At 38.0% G+C, this 17,015-nt stretch overlaps 1 protein-coding gene across 1 annotated transcript in view; it reads left to right on the top strand.

Moving 5' to 3' along the window:
* The window catches only part of Gpa2 (Glycoprotein hormone alpha 2), a 188,220-nt gene extending 171,205 nt beyond the window's left edge, over positions 1-17,015 (top strand). Inside the window, exons 3-4 of the mRNA XM_083119920.1 lie at positions 9,606-9,781; positions 16,486-17,015. Coding sequence (XP_082976046.1) covers positions 9,606-9,781; positions 16,486-16,578 — 269 coding nt within the window. The 3' untranslated portion in view covers positions 16,579-17,015. The remainder of the gene's footprint in view (positions 1-9,605; positions 9,782-16,485) is intronic.

Genomic DNA, 17,015 nt, shown 5'->3' with positions numbered 1-17,015 from the left:
TCATCATGGTACCGTTGCAGGAATGTCAGTGCTGCTCCTGAACGTTTCATTTTGTGTTCGGGTGTCAGGTTTTTCGGTACCCACCTGGCACACAATTTTTTGAACAGCAGGCGCTGCGTGACAATCTCATGCAACACGGATCGCGATATCTGCGGAAAAAGGCTACTCAACTCCGTAATCGTGAAGAGACGGTTCTCTACGATGCGCTGCCGCACCAGCTCAACCAGATCATCAGTGATGAGGGACGGACGCCCACTGCGCTCTTCATCATGGACACTTTGACGACCTTCCGAAAACTACCGACACCAGCGACGCACCATCTGCTTACTCATAATGTTCGGCCCATAGACCTCACAGAGCTGACGATAAATGTCAATTGGCGCAATGCTTTGTGCATTCAGGAACTTTATCACCGACCGAACCTCGCATGCGGCGGGAGAAGGAATACGAGCTTCCATTTCGGACCACTGCTGCCTCGCTACTGGCATGCGGCGGGAGAAGGAATACGAGCTACCACTTCGGACCACTACTGCCTCGCTACTGGCGCCGGGCGGGATCTGTCCGCCTGGCATATGATTGATACGTCTTAGCTCTGCTGCGCATGCGCAATTTACACGGCTCATTATGTTTACTTTCACGGGAAAAAATAGGGAAACTTACTTTCTGGATGCGCCTCGTATATATATACGTATATATCGAGTGATTTTCGAGATATGTACACCAGAATGACAACAGTGTCGTAAAGCGGTGGTTCATTTCTAATATTTGCAGTAATACTGAAAGTATATAATAAAGATACATAATTATTACCAGAATTAAACTAACGAAATACATGAAGTAATGATGTTTCCTCTCAACATTCAACATGCGTTGACGCGTTTGTACAGACACGAATCTTGTTCAACGGTTTTTAAGAAATTTCTTTCTTACAATCTAGGACTTGAAGTTTGTGTGAAGTTTCATGAAATATAGTGATAAATTACAGAATATGCGTCATGTAATACACTTAACAAACGAAAACCAAGAATATTGACACAAAACATGATTCATTTTAATGGAAATTGTTAAAATTCGACAGAATTATTTTTCAAAATGCATCTGAACAAGCGAAATTTAACTCTTCAGATATACATCAAGTTCCAAACAAAGTACAGATTGAAAGCTCCTAAGAAAAATCGAATCATAAGCTACAAATGCGTTTAAATTAATAAGTCTCGAGAAAAATAATGAAACACAGCTGAAAGTAAGAACACATTTTTCTAACAAACGTTATTGCTTTCTGGCTGTTAAACTCCATGAGCTATCACCAGTCACATAAGAGCGAGTACAATGACCCGAAGTTCGTATTGACTTCCTATAGTGCCAGAAATGTTTCAGAATACCTCCGAGAAATATCTGACTCCTAAATGCAAATGACTCCTGAAATTTAGTTTAAGGCCTGGAAAGAAGTTCCTCCTGCCTGCTGCGTGGGGAAACAACCTTCTAAATATTCATGACTTTAACTCCATAAATTTAGTCTTGAGGCAAGAAATTACTCGCTGTTTGTTCCGGGTTTGCAAAATTGATAATTGAATGTTTCTATTTACTCGCCTCTTGAAAGAATGCGATAAGAAAGCTCGAGTTTTGCTGAGCAGAAATCTTAACTAGTTTCCAGACCAAGTTTCATTCAGTAGGTCTCATCTTGGTATTCGTTTCACGGTTTTTGGAAAGACTCATCTGCGTGGGTGGCTGCTTCATTATGCCGAAGGAAGTTAGTTAATTCAGCGCTTGAAGCTTCGTTTACAAATTTCCGGTACAAGAGTAACAAAGTTGACTTTGTTTCCTGTGTAGAGTGACAAATACTTTATTCATATTTAAGCATTAATTCCAATACTGTTTCATTGTGTGAAGTTTTACAACTAATATATTTTTTTAACGTTTTCGTCAGGTTTAACTTTTTTACATGCGTGATTGTATCCATAACGTAAAGTTACTTATTTTGTCAATGAAGTTTGAATAAGAAATGTTACAATTTGTAGAATAGAATGTCTTTATTTAAGCAGGTGTGTTTCGGCCTCTTGGGCCGTTCTTACAACCAACCCTTGTCAAAGATACAATAAATGAATAAAAACAAAGGAAGAAAAACTCATTGATCATGATTAGAGCCCGGAAGTTTGGCAAAATGCCTCTTTTTATCTACTGCATATATTGATAAAATTTTTCCGGATATACGTTTCTTATGTTGTTTCGAATGTTTTGGAAGCCTTTTCATTTTGCCTATTTTGCCTATTTGGGACCGCACTGCCTATTTTTAATTATAATGCTTTTTTTGCCTTTTTCAATGAAATTTGACATTTTTTTAAAAAAATGTGTATATATATGATTTTTCTGCCGAAAAACGTTGTTGGTATTTATTTTTCTTCCGTTTATTATGTGAATAATTTTCGCCTTATTTAAGTAATATTGAACTCACGCATGTTTCATCATTGCTGAAGGAGAAAAGTGTGAGAAAAAAGTATTTCATGCTGAGTTAGGATATTGCCTTTCGGTTAACATTTCTTGTGCATGATTGACTGCTGAAGTGGACAGGTTGATTTCGAACACAAAGAAAATATTTCTCAAATCTCCCTCTCGAACCCGAAAATTTCAGGAAGTTGCGCCTGAGCTTAGTTTACCTCAGCAACCAGTCTTGACGAGATAGGGAACCTGGATATCAGCAGCTATATATTATGCTAACAACCTTAAAAAAATCAGTGAGGTGATCGATGCTCTTCCAGAAAATGAAGCGGCTTCAATTCGTGAAGTGAAAACACTCCTGTGCTATTCAAGTTTATTTTGCACATTATGGTGCATTGCCAGAGACAATTACAATTATAGCATCCATGAAAATCTTTGAGGAATCTATGCAGCAGATGATGGAAGTGCCAGGAGTGCGGAAAAGTGCTAACGGGTAGTGAGTGCAAATGAGGACTTGAAACAATTGAAAACAATTTGTGATATTCTAAAAGGTGAAAATCCTTTTACCAAAATGAGTCCAGCTACATTAGCTTGTTATATGTATGCTCCAATAACATCTGTCGAAGTAGAAAGATCATTTTCTATTATGAAAAACATTCTCTCTGACAGACGACTATCAATGAATGTTGAGAACTTAAAAAGCACCTTGTAGTTATGTGCAATCAAGACGGAGAAAATTGAAACGCTCTTCCCAATTTAGATTTTAACATTTTGCCAGAAATTATAGATAAAAGTAAGCGACTTCTAAATGTGCCTTTTTTCGGTTTATTTTGCCTTTCTTTAATTTTTAGTGCCTATTTACCACATTATAAATGCCTTTTTGCCTGCCTATTTTAACGAAAATAAATGCCTGAACTTCCGGGCTCTAATCATGATAATACAATAAAGGTAATATAAAGATTATACAATAATTATAATAGTATACAATAATATATAATTAGTATGTGTACTGTGGAGTAAAGATAAGTAATAAGTCTTAGGTATGCATTGTATGATGTGTAAGTGCAGGTGCAATTGTAAACATATGGTATGAGAAATGTTTTATCTCTTCTTGTATAATATGGTCAAATTGTTTCTATATGTAGCAAACTTTCTAGCTATAGAAATGAATGGTGAAAATATGAAATGGACGACGAAACACTCACAAACACATGAACGACACAATACAGTCCCCCAGAGTATTATAGGCTTGAATCCAGGCACCAGAACCTCTTTAGCCTGCAAAATGAAGCCTACTACATGGAAATCAATTTCAGTGCCTTCAGTGAAGATCACCCCATAATAACATAGTAATTATAAGAAATGTGTTGATTAAGTATGAAGAAGAAAGCATCTAATATCAGAAAATGAGCATTTATGCACTTGATTTCGCGTGTTCGTTGTTGTTGTCTGATATTTTTCTCTCTAGTGCAACACTGACGTACATATTTCCATACAAGTTTCATGGTTATATTCACATTTCACCGTCATTACGTCATCACAAGAGAAGAAGAAATTTACCCAACCGCTATGTTTCTAACAATCTTCCACGAGAACTCACCTTCACTTTGGATACTATGCAGTCAACATGCGCACATCACGCACATCGGTTAATCATTTCATTAATTCATAGCTAGCTGGAGATATTTAGGTGATTGATACACATACCATAACGTTACAGTACATATTTATTATTTGTAAAATGAGTTTTCAATTACAGAATGGATAATGTATTATACAATTATAATTTTGTTCAGACTTGGGAAATTTGAAATGTAATTATACTTTGAATATTCAGAGTAGCATACTAACTCTCTAGCATTCATAAACACGAAGGTTTATCGCCGCAGCAACATATGTCTTCTTGCAGCAGCTATCCTGGGCAAGATTAATCCTCAGTGGCGGCGATTAGGGCGGGCGAGGTGGGGTAGTTGCCCCCTCCATTTTTCGTCACTATTGCTCCTACACTATGCTATTATAAACCTTATATACAAATGGAAATATTCTCTCTTTGCCCCCCCCCCCCAGTTTTGGCACCTTGGCCCCCGGTTTTGGAACCCATTCGCCGCCACTGCCACTCTTGCCTTAATTTCCTACATTTTACTCTCCCGGAGGCATGTCTTATTCTAATTCACATCTTTTTTGTTTATAATGCTTCTTTCCCTTTAAAAATACTATCTGTTTATGAATAACTACCACATGGTTATCCTACTACCATTTGCACGTCTCCCTATCTTCTCGTTACGCATTGATATATGGGCCAAAGCTTTCTAAACATCTCTTCCCTAATGTACTATGCGGGCATCGGACACCAATTCCATGCTTCAGCAGCTTGAGCAAGATTTCTTCCTTTTTCTAAAAAAAAAAAAAAAGTTTACCTCTTTCCTTCCATCCTGGACGTGACGTGTTTTCTTACATTTTTGCAGTTGCGTCACGAAATGACTCATAATGTTCCATTTTAACCTTGGAACTAATTATCCAAAGAGTGAAGGGTTTTGCATGTTTGAGCCTGTTTTTTTTAATTTACTTTAACAATTAATTCTTATACAAGCTATCTAGTGATGTATAAAGTAGCGGTGGTTTAGTATGTAGGGCGTCTATTTACCCATCAATATACCTGTACGGAATGAATGTTGATGCAATTTGCACTGATTTGAAATTATATTCATATGAAATATTACGTACTTGATTACCACATTGTTTTGAACACAACAATTAGAGGCATTGCTATTCCTCCACTGAACGTTCACGTTGTGATGTATAACAGGAGAGTGCTGAATGTTTCACCTGATTGGTGCTAATGTGCGATTGTTCAATAACAATAATAACGTGTTGGTAACCCCATGAAATTTCTGTAACACAATTTTCCAGAAGGGGTACTGCAATTCCACCCTTCCCCTTTCCCTCTACTAAACCTTGTAAACAAACTAGAAATGATTCAGAACTTGAGCAAACCACATATAGTTTATGAATTTTTCTCGCCCCCTTTTGGTAATCCAATATATATATAGCCCCAATCCCACCACTCACTGACATAAATGTTCTCCATGAAGGAAGCCCCGGAGGCGAAAAACGCCCGATTACGACCCCCCATGAAATCGTCCCAAATGGCCGAGAAAATTCAAAAATCTCTCAATCGGCCCTTCCTTAAGGGTGAAAATGCCCTTTTCTCACGTCCTTAGCAACCGTTGCCACGGGCATTTCTTTTGCACACATTGTTTCCTTCAATTCTTAATTGTCCAGCTACATTATATTTCTCACAGATAAGTAACACACAGATGAATCAACTCCTGGTTTTGAAAAGGTGCCTGAAACAAGGGTGACATCTACATGATAAGGAGTTTCAGCCCAGATACAATTACGTATATATTGTTATACTCAATGCGTAAATATCTGCATCGTGCTTGATTCAACTAAATGTTTATGGGGTATAATGACATGCAATTCCTTAGAGCTTGCCGTGCTTGTTGTTCACCATGGAAACGGACGTTGCTAGGGAACTTAAAGAAAGTTTATTTTCACCCCGAATGCTACTGTAAGGGAATTATGCTAGAGTTTTCGATTGATTGATTGATTTGGTGTTTTAAGTCCACTTTGTGCACAGTATTAGAGTTTTCGAATTTTAAAATGTGAGCATCAGAATCCATTGCAGAGGAGAGATAGAAATTTGCGAAGAATGAAGGAAAACATTTCTTTATTTCAATTATGTTTAAAAATGTAAAAGTGACTACAGAAGTAAAATGTTACTTTTCCAATTTAGTGTCGCTATTGAATTCGTTTACATAAAACATCTAACTAACTATCCTGAAACTGTTATTACTTACCCAGCTTATTATTAACAAAGAAACCAATAATATTTTGATTATTTGTACATATTACAGCGCATACACACATAAATTTACGTTCAAAACTTTCCAAATAAGCGAACCACGTTGGCGAGCGCACGAGACGTGGCCACAGGCCACGTCGAAAGTGCGCGAGTCCAATATATATAAAGCCCCAATCCCACCACTCACTCACTGACTCACTGACATAAATGTTCTCCATGAAGGAAGCCCCGGAGGCGAAAAATGCCCGATTACGACCCCCCATGAAATCGTCCCGAAAGGCCGAGAAAATTAAGAAATCGCTCATTTTGTCCTTCCTTAAGGGTGAAAATGCCCTTTTTTCACGTCCTTAGCAACCGTTGCCACGGGCATTTCTTTCGCACACATTGTTTCCTTTAATTCTTAATTGTCGAGATACATTATATTTCTCACAGATCTACAACACACAGATAATCAACTCCTGGCTTTGAAAAGGTGGCTCAAACAAGGGTGACATCTACATAATAAGGAGTTTCAGCCCAGATACAATTACGTATATATTGGTAAATTCAATGCGAAATTATTATCTACATCGTGGTTGTTTTAACTAAATGTTTAGAGGTATAATAACAAACACTTATTTAGAGAGTTTGCCGTGCTTGTTGTTCACCATGGAAACGGACGTTTCTAGGGAACTTAAAGAAAGTCTGTTTTCACCCCAAAAACTACTGTAAGTGAACTATACTAGACATTTCGTATTTCAAAACACGAGCTTCAGAATTTATTACAGACGCAAGGTTGGAATTTGGGGGGAATGGCGGGAAACAGTTATTATCCAATTACGTTCAAAAATGTGGAAATGACAAAGGACGTAAATATTGCATTTTCAATTTAGTGTCGCTATTGAATTCGTTTATGCGAATTAATTATCTTGAAACGGTTATTACTTACTCAGTTTATTATTAAGAAATTAGACAATACTCTTTTGAAAATTTGTACCTTATTAGAGCTCATACACACATAAAGTAACTTTCGAAACTTTTCAAATTAGCGAACTTATACACTTGTTCCCCTTCATCCAATACAACATGCAGACATTTTACCCCATCTATAATATGATTACGCCCACAACGTGGCCGAAAGTCACGCATGCGAGCGTACAAGTACGCGAGTCCACTTTATATATTTGCTAGATGCTTTATTGTCGAGGACAAATGAGGAAGGGTGGGCTGGGAGGAAGAAACTGTCACTCTTGCTCCAAATCTAAGTCGAATCATTAGTGTATTAGAAAAGTTCTAGAACCCTTTCTTGTCTTCATACGTTCATTAACATTCCAATATAGTAAAAATGTTCTGAGCAAAATGTTGTTTATTGATTGATTTGGTTTATTTTACTTCGCTTTTCTTCCACTTTTCGCAAAGAAAAAGGTGGCTGAAGCTAAAAATGAATCTCACCACAGGGACTTTGAAAGATTATCATGACTCTGATGAACAAATGCCATATACACATACTCTTTCTCAGATTCATGTGCCGTTGAAGATACGTCACCTGAAAAATATTTCATTGCGTATTAAGATGACCACTTCTTTATAATATTAATTTGGGATATATTCATACCGATACGATTTAAAAAAAAAAACAATACAGAAATGTAAAAATATTTCATAGACATGCATAACAAGTTACCTGCTCTGCTCTTGCTACATGTCATTCTTTAAAGACACATTTACAAGGAGAGTTCCATGATGGCGTAGTGGTAACGTCGTTGCCCTGTAATCAAGGGATACCTAATTCGATACCCGGTGGAGGCACGTAGTGGTTCGAATTCGACTCTAAACTGTAGGTCCAGTCCGAATTAGCCTATCTGTGCATATAGTGGGCCTAAAACTCAAACTAAAGCTTTTATTCTACTTTTGGCTGATCGCGACGATGGGGATGAGAGATGATTAGATGAAATTGATGAAGGGACACTCACAAAGATAACCATGCCCAGGCAGGGATTCGAATCCGGGAACTTCGGTGGCGAGATCGGAAGTCGACCAATCACCGATCTGACGAAGAAGAGAATTTAAAGTAGGTTTAACACAGAGAGAAAATTTAAGACAGAAAACGGGAGATCAGCCATACATAAGAATGAGAAAAGATGATACATGAAAGGAAAAGTACAAATTTTCATGTAATATTAATGAAAGATGAAGAGAATAAACTGGCAATAATTCCATACTTTGGGGTGGGATCATGGTCCCTTTTGTACCTCCCTACTGTCGTCCATGCTGTGGGTAATGCCTATCGAGCCACTGCGTTTGATTACAAGTAAGCTATTGTAATCCAGCGCCGAATTCTCAGCAAACACTGAGTAAACGCTGTCTCTCTAAATATTTACAATTTCTTCAAGAACATGAGGAGAGCACGTTCTATGTTTGTATTCCTCAGAAGAAAACATAACACAGCTTGCAACGTCTCGGGGCCTGAGCGAGTTGAGTTGTCCAATCACTGTCCAAAGTTCAGTGTTCCATTCGCAGTCTGCCTGTGTCTCTCTTAAAAAAAATGATGCAAGTTACTCATACTCATTTTTGCTAGGTAGAAATGCGACATAATATACTTTCAATCTTCGCCTTATAATCAAGGGTTACTCTACCCGGTGGAGGTACAATCACCGGCAATAAAAATTGGGCTCCAATGCGTTATGTGTGTTGCCTAACTGTAGGGCGATGGCTCAACTACAATAATAAGTTTTCAATACAACTTTTTTTTCTCTGCACTCAATTAACACTAAAATTGCACATTAAGGAAAGCAATCACTTTAAGGCGGAGACAAATGCTTCCAAAATTAAAAGATAATACTGAGATGTGTACTTTCGTAGGTTATAGATATGTTCAAAACAAGTCTAACAATGCATTACTTCGTAACTTTGCACGGATTACAGATAGGTTCAAAGCAAGTTCAGAAATGCATTCCTTCATAACTTTTCACATGTTAGAGAGAGGTTATAAAAAGCCCAGCAATGCATTTTTTGTTAAACTTTAGTCTTATTTCAAGGTCCATTTCGATTCAAAATTTACAAGTTGAATTCAAGATGGTGGCCAGCAACATGGCGGACATCCAATGGACACACACAAGGATGACTTGCATAACAAATCTCTCATGCCTGATCTTGCCCTGCAAAATCCACTCTGATTTTGTAAGGTGTGTTAAACTACCTTTGCCACACCTGTCTAATAGCGTCCTTTTACTCTACGTATGACATTGCTTTTTCCAGTCAGCTGGTCAAATTAATTGTTGTGTTCGAGGTGGTTGATTAGAGGCGTTTTCTTCCCTTGCAGGCCACACCAGAAGGATCAGCATCCCAGACTGCGTGGAGTTCCACATAACGACCAACGCCTGCCGTGGCTACTGCGAGTCGTGGTCCGTCCCCTCTGCCTGGGACACCCTCAGAGTCAACCCAAACCAGGCCATCACTTCCGTCGGAGAATGCTGCAACATCATGGACACCGAAGATGTAAGCTTCTCCTCGGTCTGAACACCATCATATTTAAACACAAAATGTTAACATTCCTTCTCACCAATTAGTTTTCTAAGGGTTTCTTAATAACACCAAGTGCTTTAACTGCTGAAGCAGTTAGGATAAATTCCACTAATAATACAGGGTGACTCGAAAGAACGAGAAATTTTTGAACGGAGATTAATAAAAGAGAACACATACCTTTGAAACATTTAGTGAAGCCAGTGAATAGTATCATTGTTGAATTTCATACCGTTAAGTTATTTCTTGAAGATAACATCCGACAGATGACCACCTTCTCTGTAGATACATTCCTGCAGTCTGTGAGTGACATTGTGCATGACGCGACATAACATTGCAACAGGAATCCTAGCAATGTCCTCTCGTATTCTTGCCTTAAGTTCGTGTGTCGTAGCAGGTCGAGTACGGTAAACCTCGCTCACAAGATGACCCCACAAGAAGAAATCACATGCTGTGAGTTCAGGCGATCTTGAGCTCAGTCTCCACGCTTCCATTCTAGTAATATACTTTGATCGCAAAGACACGCTACATACCACTCCACTCTTTCCATGATTATTAATTGGCAAGATGTTGTGAACAGCGTTGTATATGCCATTCAGTGCTACCAACCTTCCAGGGTTGTCAGGACACGATTCAAAATTCCCCATTCTTTTGAGTCACTCTTTATTACACTACTATACTACACATAACATGATTGATTGATTTAGTTTATTTTGCTTCGATTGTCTGCCACCATTGGCTATTCGCGAAGATCAGGATGAATGGTCAGATGAAATGAGATGGATAAAAGGACAATCACAAACATATAGGGACGACACAACACTAGCCCACAGAGGATTATACTGGCTGTGAGTCGAGACGCCAGACCCTCGCTAGCCTGCAAATTGCAGTCCAGACTGTACGTAGAAGGGAGATTGACATTTGGGTGTCTTCAGAAAAGGTCTCCCCATAACACCTCACTAATAGGTGTACTACACACCAGAAATTTAAGATCAAAAGCTTTCATAACAACAGACAAATTAAAAATTGTGTTTTCTAGAATACTGATACAAACTGATTATAAGTCAAAATTGAAGAATATTTACTTAGTATTCACATTGTCAAGAGAACATAAAAAATGTTAAATTTGCAACCAAATTCAAACTATACTATATTCCGGGAATCTGTGGAGCAAGGCCGCGCATGGAGGTAGAAAGCGGGTGGACGGAGCGAAACAGTACACGCTCCTGCAAAGGCTGGGAACTGCAGTCGCTTTTCCTACCTTCACGCATTCACGTTTCCTCGCACTTGTTCATTGGTCGAGCCCTCTCGCCTCATTACTTGCGCAGAGACTTGCTTTCATTCGCTCCTCCAGAGATTCCCTGGACAGAGTATATAAATATCCTTGCATTTATAGTTTACATGGATTGCTATGATTAAAGTAATTTCAATATGCTAGTAGTACGTTTGTCGGATACCCCCTAAATGTATGTTCCAATAGTGTAAACCCGCATTGAATAATAGGAAATTAATGGTGATAAAAGATGTGAGTTATCTGAAGCAAACATGAGATAAGTCAGTTTTCTTTAATGAGTTTCATGCACAGTTCAAAAGATCTATCTATGCTAAATGTATAGTCCTGGAAAGAATATTTAGATCTATTGAAAACAATCAGCAATGATACAGTCAGTGGCGGCGATTGAGTTCCAAAACATGGGTTGGGGGGAGGCAAGGACAGTTTATTTTTCCTTGGTAGCTAAGGTTTAGGATAGTGCGGGGGCAAAAGTGGGGAGAACTGCCCCCCACCACGCCCCCCTAATCGCCAACACTGGATACAGTAATATTGAAGCATGATAAACAAGCTCTGAATCTGCTACTTCGGATGCACACGAGAAATAACCACCAACTTAAAAAAGAATGTCAACAATGAGGTTTTTCAAAATAATAACACTTTTTAAAAACTAGGCGTCCCCGATGGCGCAGTGGTAGCGTCGTCGCCTTGTAATCAAGGGGTCCCGGGTTCGATACCCGGTGGAGGCACATAGTGGTTCGGATCCCACTTTAAACTGTAGGTCCAGTCCCGATTAGCCTTACTGTGCATAAAGTGGACTAAAAACACCAAATCAACCAACTTTTTAAAAACTGAAGACAAATATTTCTGACACTAGGAAACAACTGGCGGCCTGCACACAAAAACGAACTGCAGCAAAGAATACAACGCGATACAAAGTTCACACAGCTTGCTGCACTGCGCTTCGTAGTTAAGTTTGCCTCTTGTGTTACACATGCAATCAACCTTAATCATAGGAAATATCTCACTAGAAAATAGAAACTTGACGTTCTTTCACACATATTTCCATACGAGCAAAACGTTAGGAGGGCCTTAAGTAGGAAATACTGGACCATTACACTTGCCGGCAGGGACGAAAGCTTTGTTTGCATATTCCGTTAGTTAATCCAAAGAACTCATGGCTTTTTAGCGAAAATGGTGCAATGTGAGCTACCTTAGGACCACTAATTAATGATGAAAAGGAATGTTGTGGAATATTATACGCCCTTTCTGTTATGCTTAGCCAATTCGTTGATAACTTTGAATTGGGGACGGTTGCGTAGTCTACTTAATATGCAATATAGTAGTTTAAATTAAAATATTTCAGTTAGAAGTAATTACTCGTGCTATGGATAAATTTAAGTTTTGAAATGTTTGTACAAAATAATTAAATATTGCATCGATATACTGTAGATTGTAAATTTTGGACTGTACGAAGTTTAGTTCAGTGAAAAATCTAGAATAATGAAAATAGGAAAGGCTCGGGAGTAAAACGTGAATATTCACACTTCGTTCAAAATTGAGTTAATATTGGATCCAGTTGCTGCACAGTCTAAGTTGATGTACAATTGTTTCCTCCTTCCCTTATTTCATTATTTTATTACCGGGGAATGAAGTTTCTTCAGTAGCCGGTGACGGTCAGAAACACACGGCAACATTTGGATAAAGTTGAAGTCCTGATTCGAACGCCAGTTCGGTATCTTTGAAGTAGCTAGAGAGGAAGCCGAGAGGAAGTGTATATGGTCTCTAACCAGCACCTGAGAAGCGCTGTGGTCAACTTTATCTGCAGTGTTTAGATATCAACACGAACTGCGACGACGTTGCACTCCCAACGTCTCCACATTGTTTTAAAAAAAAGCACAACACAATAACACAACCTAGCAAAGATAACCGCAACCTCACGTTATGAAGTCTCTGAAGAAACAGAATTGGCAACATCTCATTTACTCCACGTGGACTTGACAAGTAATGTCAGTTCCTAAAACAGACGCTATTGGCGGGAATTGTTTGAGGGGAGTATATATTGGGCTCCACGTGAATTTGACATATGGTTGTCAGAGAGAAACTGATCTTTCGGAATTTTCTTTGAAGTAATGTGGCTTTGGAATCAGGACTTCAACTATACCCCATAAATCATAACTTTTATTTGCGTTTTTCTCGGTTTCATACTTTTTTATCAGGTTTTACTGCCGAGCCGCTCAAAAGATAGACTGTAAGGGGGTGACGTTTTCAGAAAGCACTCAACTGTTTACATTCCCTGGACTTGCAGACTAACGAGGCTCTGGCGCCTTGACCTACAGCCAGGATAGTCTTATGTTGTAGGAATAATATGCTTGTGATAGTCAATTAATCAAATTCATCCTATAACCGTCGTGATTATGCAAAATGGCAGAAAAGCGACGTAAAATAACAAAATTAATCAACGAGAGAAAATAAAGAATAATACGAAATGCTGTTTTATAGCATACTTAATTGGTAATTTCCAAATGCAAAAGTTCGAATTATTCTCAATAATGAACTGTTTCAAAAAATTGAAGAAGTGGCCATTTTTAAGATCTGTTTGTAGGGATAATTTTAGAAATCAAAATATCTCTTCATAATTTTCCATGGTGAATATAAAAGGTCAAGATAATTTATAGTAGAATTGCACTGATTTGTCAAAAGAAGTGGTGTAAAAATTAATCTCTTTTATTAATAGGATACATACACGTATGAATTTTAGGTCGAAAAAATATTTGCAGTAATATTTTATCCTATACCAGATATTAAACTTCTTCACTAAAAATAATGTAATTATTATTGTACACGCAACTAATATCAATATCGTTTGTGTATAATATAAATATGTGTGTAGAAGAAAGACAATTAATGTAGATATTTTGATGACTAACTTAACAACTAGCCTTAACTTTCCTCTGTATATACGATAGATATGAATTTGAACTAAGAGTCTAATGCAACAATAGCTCAGAACTTTCAGCATGAACTTGAATACATGTTTCATCACGTTGAGCGACATCTTGCGTAAGGATTATACACAAATATCTCGAGTAACACGTATAAATGTACTGGAAAAATAATTTAAATTTTGTGAATTATGTCGAAAATTACGGACATAATTTATGTAGTCCAAAGATATTGAATAGGATTATAACTAAGCTTCCTTGTTTGTTATTATATATGTGCTATGACTAATTTATAGGACCGTTTACTCTACACACACACACACACACACACACACACACACACACACACACACACACACACACACATATATATATATATATATATATATATATATATATATATATATATATATATATAAAGAAATGTCAAGACTTATAGGCTATAACATATTATGTGGTAATATAAATAAATGTAGCGTGATGGACTCATTGAAGATTCCGTGTTCGAGTTCAGGGCTGGACATGAATGCTCCTTTGTGTATATTGAAACCTACAAAACATAGAATTTGAAATGGGACAGCAACCTGTGCACACATACAGAACCAAAACTGTATCAAATCAAGGTTGATGCAATTTTGGTGCAACAACTGACATAGTTAAACGTGTAATTTTCGGTTCCTTTGAAATGATCGTGTCTAATGTTCTCGACTGATGATTTTTTAGTAAAACACATGGAACAGGAGCTAATAAAGTACACTTTGATGCATTTCTGTGTGTATTTTGATGCACCAAAAGTGCAGTTTATGCACTTGAACATGTTTACTGGAGTTAACGTATTTCTGCCAATTGACACATTATGTATGTATTAACTAAAACAGAATTAAGGAAATCATTGATTCCTGCTTGTGAAAGAATAAGTACTTGTTTCGAAAGATGTCGACAATTTATGGGACTGCGACATCTTTCGAAAGAAGTACTTATTCTTTCACAAGCAGGAATCAATGATTTACTTAATTTTGTGGGACCGTGACTCCCGGATGGCGTGGCGGTAACGTCGTCGCCTTGTAATCAAGGGCTCGATACTCGGCGGAGGCACATTGCACATTGGTTCGGATCTCACTTTAAACTGTGGGTCTAGTCCCGATTAGCCTATCTGTGCATAAAGTGGACTTAAAACAACAAGTCAATTAAACAATCAATTTATAAGGCTAATATGAAAGGCAGCCAAGTCCATATTAAACTTATTTAAAACCAAAACCGTCGATTGGGCTCTTTTTCGATATAGTATAAATCTAACCTTGGTGAAGCCTCTGAGTGGAGCGTGACTGTGTTTCAGATGCATGATCTTAAGGGACTTCTATAAACCTTTGCCCCGGATCCTATTCCTTTGTTGTTCTCCGATTGTTCAAAAGTCACAAAACAGCTAATTTGCATTATTAAAAAATAAACATACCGTTGTAACAATGTTCGTACCCTTCTTCCCAGTGTTGTAATTGTCGACGAAACATGAAACATTTCCTACATGGAGCGTGGTGGGGGGGGAGATTTCTTACGGGCCGCCACATACAATATAGCCATAAATGCAATTTTAAAAATCCATATTTGTACTAAATGAACATTTTTGTGCCTTTGCTTGGAGGGAGGGAGGTGGCAATCGCCCCCCCCCCCCATGGCGCCATGTGTAGTATATCTCAACTTAAAGGCAAGCCTTTTTACGGTACTATTAATTATATGCTATTCCATCCAAATCCTACCGAAATTAGTCGTAAAGAACTGGTTGAAATATACCAGGTTTAATTTGTTCATTCTACACATTAACTAATGAGATGTTAGAAATTCCGTGAAATTTAAAAGTTTTTATGTGGTATTTCCCACCTCACAAAAGTACACGTTTTTCAGTAAATTTTAAAGCCATCGCCTTCTACTACACTTTGAGATTTTACGTGTGTATAATATCGTATGATCCATGTTGTGGAAGTGCACGCAAGCAGCGCCTCGCCGGCCGAAACTTGAACTACACAGATTTCATGATTTCAGTGGAAGTGTGTTGGCGTAAGACATGCAGAAGGCGATTGAGAAATGATATCATATTGATTGAATACGTATCTGTCTTGATTTTTCTTACATAGTGTCACTTTTCTTCCACTTTTGGGTTAATTGCGACGATGAAGATGAGTGATGAATTGATTCAATTGACGAAGGGGCACTCACAAAGGACACACATGCCCAGGCTGGGATTCGAACGAGGCTTGGGATCAGCTGAAGAAAAAAAAATATAGTTACAACCACCTTTCGGGGTTGAACTCCTACCACATCTCGTCCACCAACCAGCGCCCTCTAGTGACGTCGCTCACTGTTGCAAAATTTACTTCATAAATTTTTAAACCTCAACAAACTAAAAACATTATAGCCGTGATCGAAGGGTTACATAGTGCATTATATTTTGTTTTTTCTTGTCTTTACAGGTGAAAGTACGAGTTAACTGCTTGGACGGAATGAGAGATTTAATATTCAAGTCTGCAAAAAGCTGCGAATGCTATCACTGCAAGAAGGACTAGGCCTCCCGACCACTCTGCCTGACAAAAACACTGTCACTTCCCCTTTATTATGGAGTACGCGAACTATGGAGACGGACTTCTGTTGCTGGAATACTGTGTATTTCACAACTTCCAAGATATGGTACAAGTGCTGGTACCTTGTACTGATACAGTGTAGATACTATCACGGAGAAGCTACTTTCAGTACCACTACATTATGTGTTGAGAATTATTTAATTTGTGTTATCCTATGCTGTTATTTACGTTCGGCGTTCTTCGATCAACCCAAAGGTAGAAGTTAGACAGGCAAAATAATTTCTAGTCTATAATAGACACTATTTGAGTTATTTTTTCCTTTGTTTAGCAATTGCAATCCATTATGTTGTGTTGCAACATGGCTTGAGGTTACCTTCATGTGTATGTCAAAGCGATTGTTGTAATAAAATAGTATGCTAAGA

This window comes from Lepisma saccharinum, chromosome 3 (assembly GCF_977018435.1).
Source record: "Lepisma saccharinum chromosome 3, izLepSacc3.1, whole genome shotgun sequence".
In the NCBI taxonomy this organism is placed as follows: Eukaryota; Metazoa; Arthropoda; class Insecta; order Zygentoma; family Lepismatidae; genus Lepisma; species Lepisma saccharinum.
Note: the sequence above shows the minus strand (reverse complement) of the source record. Positions and strands in the feature narration are given on the sequence as shown.